The sequence below is a fragment of the Gastrolobium bilobum genome, unplaced genomic scaffold, assembly GCF_033153095.1.
Source record: "Gastrolobium bilobum isolate Gb01-03AN ecotype WA unplaced genomic scaffold, APGP_CSIRO_Gbil_v1 utg333, whole genome shotgun sequence".
NCBI classification, from domain to species: Eukaryota; Viridiplantae; Streptophyta; class Magnoliopsida; order Fabales; family Fabaceae; genus Gastrolobium; species Gastrolobium bilobum.
Window position 1 is genome coordinate 460,284 of NW_026898265.1, and position 9,003 is coordinate 469,286.

The 9,003-nt window shown below is 45.1% G+C and overlaps 1 protein-coding gene across 1 annotated transcript; it reads left to right on the forward strand.

Annotated features, from left to right (window-relative positions):
• The first annotated feature begins 2,790 nt into the window (after nt 1-2,790).
• LOC133314343 (uncharacterized) lies at nt 2,791-3,555 on the forward strand. The gene has a single exon (XM_061515811.1). The coding sequence runs from the start codon at nt 2,791-2,793 to the stop codon at nt 3,553-3,555; it is 765 nt and encodes a 254-aa protein (XP_061371795.1).
• The last annotated feature ends 5,448 nt before the right edge of the window (nt 3,556-9,003 follow it).

Genomic DNA, 9,003 nt, shown 5'->3' on the forward strand with positions numbered 1-9,003 from the left:
ACCCCCTGTTGTATCTAGTGAGAAGCCAAATCAAGTTTGTCAATTGATAAAATCTCTCTATGGACTCAAACAAGCGAATCGTTAATGCCATTCAAAATTCATTATCACTTTATGATCGTTGGGCTATGTTCAATCATCAGCTGACCATTCTTTTTTCATACTTCATCAAAGGACCTTCTTCACTGCACTATTAGTATATGTGAATGATATTGTGCTTGCTAGAAATGACATGGAGGAGATAAGGCGTATTAAATCCTTCTTTGACCAGTAGTTTCGTATCAAAGATCTTGGCTTTCTCAAATTCTTCCTTGGCCTCAAAACTTCACGATCCAAAAAGGGAATCATCCTCAACCAATGAAAGTATTTTCTTGAGCTACTCTTGGATAGTGGAATGATTATTGTTAAACTTGCTTCCATGCCCTTGGATCCTTCTGTCAAACATGATCGTTCTTCAGGCAGCCCATCGGGTACTTCAATATATCAGGAATTCTCCAGGCATCAGTTTGTTTTTCCCCACCGAGAACTCCTTGAAGCTTTTTTGTTACTTTGATTGGGCCTGTTGCCCAGATACCCATAGATATGTAACAGGTCATTGTGTCTTCCATGACAATGCTTTGATCTCATAGAAATCAAAGAAATAGACTACTGTGTCTAGATCATCTTGTGAAGCTGAGTATCAAGCTCTCGCTAGCCTCACGTGCGAGATGCAATGGCTTACTTACTTGTTACATGACCTACGTCTTCCTCATGATCAACCAGTTTCGGGGTTTTGTGACAATGCCTCGGCCATTTACCTTGCTCATAATCCCACCTTTCACAAGCATACAAAGCATATGGAGATAGACTGCCACATCGTTCGTGAGAAGATTCGTAGTAACCTAATCCATCTTCTTCCAGTTCCCTCATCTGAGCAACTTGTGGATGTGTTTACTAAAGAACTTTTTGCAAATCCTTTTCATGTGATTCTCTCCAAGTTGGGACTTCAGAACATTTACAGTCCCACTTGTGGGTGTTAACATCCATTATTTGAAACTCAACTCCAAACTCAACTAAAGCTCATGTGGATTCAAATGGCCACGTAGTCATAACGAGTTCAACTAATTCTTGCTAATGTGTTTCTGATTGGTTAAGCTTTGTCGTTTAAGTTAGTTGATGATATATCCACGTCAGAAATTTCATTTCGTCTTTCTCTTTTACGTTTTCCTTCTATATAAGTTCTGAAGTCGTAAGGCAGATTCTTAGAAATAAAGATTTGGAGTTGAAAGATCATTGTTCAGACTTAAATTTATTTACACAAGCAACTAGATCATGTTGTTGTTCATCCAAGTTAACAGGTTCATACTGTCATCCTATAAAAACTCAGTTAACAAAACCATTTCTAATATGCAAGCAACATTGCAGAAATCCACCATCTTTATAACTCCCCAACATCCGCATTATTGTCACTCAGCTGCAGAGGAGAAAATGGCAATATACACAATAAACAAAAAAAACTACATAGACAAATTAAAATGCCAGAACTTTCCACTTGTTACAATTATAAATTAACATTTCCAATGCCAGTAGTAACAATGTAACTGTGGACTATAATTAACATCACCTCTGTATTAAAGCAAAGGAAATGGATGGGGACACTAGGAATACCATGCTAAGTCATAATACTAGTATGGTCTATGTTATGGACCAGAGAAAGACCCACAGCAGCAAGAAGCCCAACCAACATCAGTCCAGAGGTAAGCTCTATAAATAGGACTAAAGACCACAGGTATAACTGATCTCTCTAACCCTATTTCATTTAAGACACGACAGTGCACACACACCCCTTCTGGCTAAAGCCATCATATAGTGTGTAGTGATCAGTTGTCCCTTAGATACCTAGTTCATAGGTATCTAGAGAGAAAGCCCTAGATTCAACATCAAAGACCCGACCTTCTGTCGCACATATCTACCTCAGGCAGAACATTCGCGCCGTCTGTGGGGAATTCCACGACCACGTGATCAAAAGCAACGATGGTGAAAGTGACAAGAAGTGGATTTCGACAACCATCAAGATTGAATTCAAGAATCCAGCCTATTTCTCCAATTAGGGAGAATCCTGTGGATCGACGGCAGATAGATACCGATGTCGTGCACGTGAGTGATGTGAATTCTGATTCGGCATCGACTCCAGTTGTTAACCAAGACGCTCCTTACGTGCAGGGTTTACAACCGATGAAGGAACAAATAGCAGATACTGCACAGGCACTGATTGGTGCAGTCGCTGATTCGCGGGTAACAGATCTGGCAGTTGCCGCAGTGCTTCGGAGAATGCAAGAGATGGAGAGGAGACACAGGATGGAAAGGGAGGAAGCTGCCAGACAAATGCAAGAGCTGGAGGCCCGAGTGGGTCAAGCTACCAACCCGAACCCGGAGCAGGCCATAACACGGGTCGTGAATGACCTACGGATTGCGGGCACCCAGGTAAACCCTAATGGGACTCAGGCCCAGGGAAGAGGGGTCGGAAACGTCGGGAGCCGGCCTCAGAGAATCACCCCCAATGTGGTCCATAATCAAGGACCCGAGGTTCTCAATAGGAACGGGGGACAACAAGAGAGACCGAACCTGAACCCGAACCCGAACAATGTGTCCAGGGTCTACAGGAGGAAGTATCATAGGGGGCAATATAATGACAGCCCCTTCGCGGACAAAATTGTGAATGCACCATATCCAGAGAACCTAAATCTGTCTGAAATTCCAAAATATGACGAAACGCAAGACCCTTAGGTGTATTTGGATGCCTTTGATACGACAATGTACATTAAGGGGATTGAAGAGCCGCTGATAACCCGATTATTTGCAACCACCCTGACAGGAGCAGCTCAGTCGTGGTTCTCCTCTCTACTAGCAGGATCCATCAGGTCGTTTGAAGAGATCGGAGGCAGATTCTTGCTAAATTTTTCTACAAGCAAAAAACAGCCGAAGTTCGAATTTGCGCTGGGGAAAATAAAGCAGCAGCCTGGCAAAACCCTGCAAAAATATTTGGACCGCTTCAAGATGGCCGCGTTACAAGTTCCTGGGCTATCCGAAAATGTTCACCTTTATTTGGTGATTACCGGCCTTCACGGATCCTCCAGGTTGGCCAAGTCCGTCTACAAAGACCCTGTACGAACTCTAGTTGAGTTCACTATTCGTTCCAAAAAATACTTGGAGCTCGAACAGATGGAGATTGAAAACGCGGACCCAAGGCCGCACCAAATCCAGGTAGAAAAACCCGGAAACCGTAAGCAAAATGATTTCCGGGGTAAAAGACCCGAAGAGAAAAATTTATCCAAAATAAGATTTGACAGGTATACGCCATTAAATTCCTCCCGGTCCCAAATCTGGAGGGAAGTGGAATCCACCGAGATGAAAAGGGTGGACATACCTCGGCCACTACTGAATCAAGCTGGGCTTGATCAAGCACGATATTGTGCGTTCCATGATGGCCCTGGTCATACAACCGAGGAGTGTTGGGATCTCAGAGACGCAATTGAAAGATATATCAGGGAGGAAAATTTGCGTCAGTATCTCATATGAACTCAAGGATGGAAGAGCAATAAGAAGAGAAAAGGAGGACGGCCGATGAGCCCGAACCGAGAGAAGAAGTTCAAGGATGAAGGCCGAGGTAAGAAGCCGATCAAAGAGGACGACGAATTCGTAGAGCCCGAGTTCGAATGCAATGTTATTAGTGGAGGATTTGGTGGAAGAGGTGATACCATGAATGCCAGAAGAAAATACTTAAGAGAGGTGCTTTCAATTCGAGAGCGGCCTAAATTTAAAGGAGAGGAATCGGAAGCACCACAGCTGTTCTTTACAAAAGCAGAATTGGAAGATTTCATGCCGGGGCACGTTGACGGGCTAGTCATCACCGGGACACTAGTCAACTGTAAAGTCAAGAAAATGTTCGTGGATAACGGCAGCTGTGCCGACATAATTTTGAGGCAGGCATTCCAGAAAATGAACCTGGATGTGGAGGATCTGAGGCCTTGCAACACGACTTTGATGGCATTCAATGGCTGTGATACTATTCCTAAGGGGTACATTGATCTGAGGCTCACCTTGGGAACAAAGGAGGCTTACAAGTCGGAAAGGGTAAGATTCATCGTTGCCGACTTCCCATCGGAGTATAATGTAATTTTGGGAAGACCAACTATCCACGATTGTGGTCTCCACTAAGCATCAGAAGCTTAAAATGGTTGGTAAGTAGAATACGGTCATCACCATTCATGGGGACCAAAAAGAATCTCGGGACTGTTACTTTAAGTCAGTCAGAGCAATAAGCAGTAACCTTAAGAAGCCAGGTGGGTTGAGCACCAGTAATAAATCGGAAGCCTCCAAGAAGGGAACTACACAGGTAAACATGGTGGAATTGGACATGAGGGATGAAACTCAGATCCCAAGACCGGAACCAGATGGGGAGCTGGATGAGGTAGTTATTGGAGAAGAAACTCAAATAGCCAAAGTTGGAAAAGGGATGGCTAATGAGGACAAGTTTCGGATTACTGAGTGCTTAAGAAGGAACATGGATGTCTTTGCCTAGAAGTCCTCAGAGATACTTGGTGTGGACCCTCAATTCTGCTGTCACAAGCTTGCAGTATACCTGGGGTCTAAACTGGTGGCTCAGAAGAAAAGGAAACTCAGTGCGGAACGTCGCCAAGTGTTAGAAGATCACGTAAGGGAGCTGCTGGAAGCAGAATTCATCAGAGAAACACAGTATACAACCTGGTTGTCAAACGTGGTCATGGTGAAAAAGCCAAATGGGAAATGGAGGCTATGTACTGACTACACTGACCTGAACAAGGTATGTCCCAAGGACGCATACCCCATGCCCAACATTGACCAGCTCGTGGATAATTCATCCGGGTTCCAGATGTTATCCTTTTTGGATGCGTACTCGGGGTATAATCAGATCCCGTTACACCCCGAAGATCAAGAAAAGACCACTTTCATTGGAGAAAGGGCAAACTATTGTTATAATGTGATGCCTTTTGGATTGAAAAACTCAGGGGCCACGTACCAAAAGATGATGAATCAGGTATTTGCAGAACAACTTGGCAAGAATGTGGAGGTGTATATAGACGATATGATAGTCAAATCAGTTAAGTCAGCAATGCATGTTGAAGACCTGGAGCAGACCTTTAACAAACTACGGCAACACAACATTCGGCTAAACCCGGCTAAATGTGCGTTTGGAGTCCTTGCAGGGAAATTCCTAGGATTCATGCTGACTCACAGAGGTATTGAAGCTAACCCGGATAAGTGCAGAGCCGGGAAATTCCTAGGATTCATGCTGGAAATTAAGGCCCCGGGAAACAAGAAGGAAATTCAGCAGTTGACTGGGAGGCTAGCTTCCCTCACTAGGTTTTTACCTCCGTCTGCAGAAACGGCACTGCATTTTTTCAAGTTGTTACGAAAAGAGGTACAATATGGCTGGACTTCAGAATGTGAAGCAGCATTCGAAGAAATTAAAAAGCAGCTGGCATCACCACCAGTGCTATCTAGCCCAAGAGAAGGGGAGCCACTGATAATGTATCTCTCTGTGGGAGATCTCGTTGTTAGCTCAGTCTTGGTTCAAGAAAATGAGGAGGGGCAGCAGCCAATTTACTTTGTAAGTCGGCTCTTATAGGGAGCAGAGCTCCGCTACCAGAAGTTAGAAAAGGTGGTTTTCGCTCTGCTAACCTCGGCTAGAAGGCTTAGAGCGTATTTTCAAGGGCACCAGATTGTAGTTCGGTCGGACTTTCCAATTCGGCAGATTTTACATAAACCTGATTTGGCAGGAAGAATGATTGCCTGGGCTGTGGAACTATCAGAATTTGACTTATCCTTTGAAAGCCGAAAGGCAATCAAGTCCCAAGCATTGGCAGACTTTGTCAGGGAGCTCACTTCAATCCAAAAGGAGAGCTCAACAATCCAGACACCTGGAAAATTTATGTGGACGGGTCCTCAAATTCCAAAGGAAGTGGAGCCGGGATAATTATTGAGAACCCGGAAGGGATCTCGGTTGAATATTCCTTGCAAATGAAATTTGAAACGTCCAACAACCAAGCAGAATATGAAGCATTCATAGCCGGGCTACATCAGGCAAAAGAGCTCGGAGCAAGGAAACTGCAAATCTTTAGTGATTCGCAGCTGGTCACGTCGCAAATTGGAGGAAGCTACCAAGCTAAAGGACCGTTGTTGGCAAAATACCTAGATTTTGCAAGGCAGTTAATGGCGGAGTTCGAAAATGTAGAAGTCTGTCACATCCCGCGAAATGAAAATAGCAGGGCCGACATACTATCAAAACTGGCAAGTACCAAAGGATGGGGAAACCACAGGACAGTGGTGGAGCAGGACATCCCAAAACCCACATGTGTCATGCAGATATCTGAGAGCAGGGATTGGCGTAGTACCATTATCGGTTACATAGAAAACGGGACGCTCCCCTCTCAAAATGAAGAAGCTCAAAAGCTAGTTAAGGATGTTGCGTTATACACTATGGTTGAAGGGCAGTTATATAGGAAGGGAATCTATTCCCCCTATTGAAATGTCTGAGCTCGGGTAGGGCTAAATATGTCCTATCTGAAATCCATGAGGGGATAAATGGCCAGTACGTTGGGGGCAAAGCATTAGTTCGGAAAGCCCTCAGAGCAGGGTACTTTTGGCCATCTATGGGTCAGGACGCAAAGGAGCACGTACAGAAGTGCGATCAGTGCCAGAAGCACGGTAAGAACCTGTTGGCACCACCAGAAGAGTTAAGCCTGATCACAGCTCCATGGCCCTTCTTCAACTGGGGGATGGACCTTCTGGGCCCATTTGCTGTGGCTGAAGGACAGTTAAAGTGGTTAATAGTGGCTGTTGATTACTTTCAAAATGGATAGAAGTAGAGCCAGTAGCAACAATTACCATGGCAAGGGTGCAACACTTTTTTGAAAGAAATTTGATCTGCAGGTTTGGGATTCCAGCTGAAGTGGTCACCGATAATGGAACCCAGTTCACAAGTAGAACCTTCCAAGAACTAATGGCAAATCTTCACATCCGGCATCCTTTCATGTCTGTTGAACATCCTCAATCCAACGGCCAAGCCGAAGCGGCAAACCAAGTCATCATAGTCGGATTGCGTAAAAGGATGGAGCAATGTGCCAAGGGGAAGTGGGTAGAGGAGCTATGATATGTACTATGGGGACACAGAACCACAGAGCAAACCTCTACTGGAGAAAATCCGTTCGGATTGACATATAGAACCGAGGCCATGATCCCGGTGGAACTGGGAGAACCATCATGGCGGAGGGCCCAAGCTTTGTCGCAAACTGAAAAAGAGAATAGCAGCAAAATAGCTATGGAGTTGGATTTGATTGATGAACCTCGGGCCACAACTCATTTCAAAAATGTTGCAGCAAAGCAACTCGTGGCAAACCAATTTAACAAGAAGGTAAGCCGTGATCATTTGTGATAGGAGATCTGGTTCTTCGAAGGGCGGACATCGGAGGTCGGAACGCGGCTGAAGGAAAGCTGGCTCCAAGATGGGAAGGACCGTATAAAATTAAAGCCGAGCTATCAAAGGGAGCCTATATTCTGGAAACCTCAAAGGGGAAGCAAGTCAAAAGGACTTGGAATGCGGACAAGTTGAAGAAGTATTTCAGTTGAAAAGTTCTTATCCATAAATTGTAGCTTTCAAATTCAAAGTTCAATAAATGGAATAATCCGAGATATTTGAAGAAATAATAATTTTCTAGAATCTTATTCTCGAGAAGTAATTCAAAGTATTGGAACCATTTAGCCTACGGGCAGAGGTTCCAGCCTGGCCAAAAACATCGAGGTATTCAAACCTTCTAGCTTACGGGCAGAAGGTTCTAGCCCGGCCACAAACGTCGAGGTATTTGAACCTTTTAGCCTACGGGCAGAAGGATCTAGCCCGGCCAAGAACGTCGAGGTGTTGGAACCATCTAGCCTACGGGCAGAGGTTCCAGCCCGGACAAAAACGTCAAGGTATTTGAACCTTCTAGCCTACAGGAAGAAGGTTCTAGCCCGGCTAAGAACGTCGAGGTATTGGAACCATCTAGCCTACGAGCAGAGGTTCCAGCCCGGCCAAAAAACGTCGAGGTATTTGAACCTTCTAGCTTACGGGCAGAAGGTTCTAGCCCGGTCACAAACGTCGAGGTATTTGAACCTTCTAGCCTACGGGCAGAGGTTCCAGCCCGAACAGAAATGTCGCGGTATTCAAACCATCTAGTCTACGGGCAGAGGTTCCAGCCCGACAAAGAATGTCACGGTATTCGAACCATCTATACTACGGGCAGAGGTTCTAGCCCGGCTGAAAATGTTGCGATAGTTGACCAACTTGCCTACGGGAAGCTGGATTAAAAGATTCGTGCCGACCTACCAAGTTAAGGAGGGACTTAAAGGGACGCCCTTACTTCCCTAACACCCTTACAAGAGAAGGTCGGTTGAACAACAAATATCGGCATGCGTAAATTACAAATATTAACAAGGACTAAAGCAAAATTGCCATATCAATTAAGCGTGTTTGTTAAACAAACAGAGTTCTCAAATTAATTGGAAAGCAAAAAGGAAAGTTACAAAAATAAACCGGCATCCCGGTTCTTCATCCCGAAGCATCCTCCTGCATCATCCCCCTCACCTCCGCCTCAAACTCGGCACCAGCAGCCTCCATGGCGGCATCGATTCCGGTCTCCCCAGCCCCTTGCGCAATATCCGTTTGAGTTGTGCTGCTCTCTGGCAGACTGGGAATCGATGGAGAAGGGGGAAAGTAAACCCCGCCGCGAACATAGCCAAAGCAATCAAGCTGGTCAAGCCGCAGAAGACATTTCGAGTTAAAATACCTCACCTGGTTTACCCCATTCTTGAAAGCACTCACAGCGGCTTTTGCAGAGCAGACTGGTTAAAATCATAAGCTTGCTACAAATTTTGGAGATCTGACTTTAATTTATCAACCTCGGCAGTGAGCCCGGACACTTTCACACCCCTTTCAGCTAGCACGTCGGA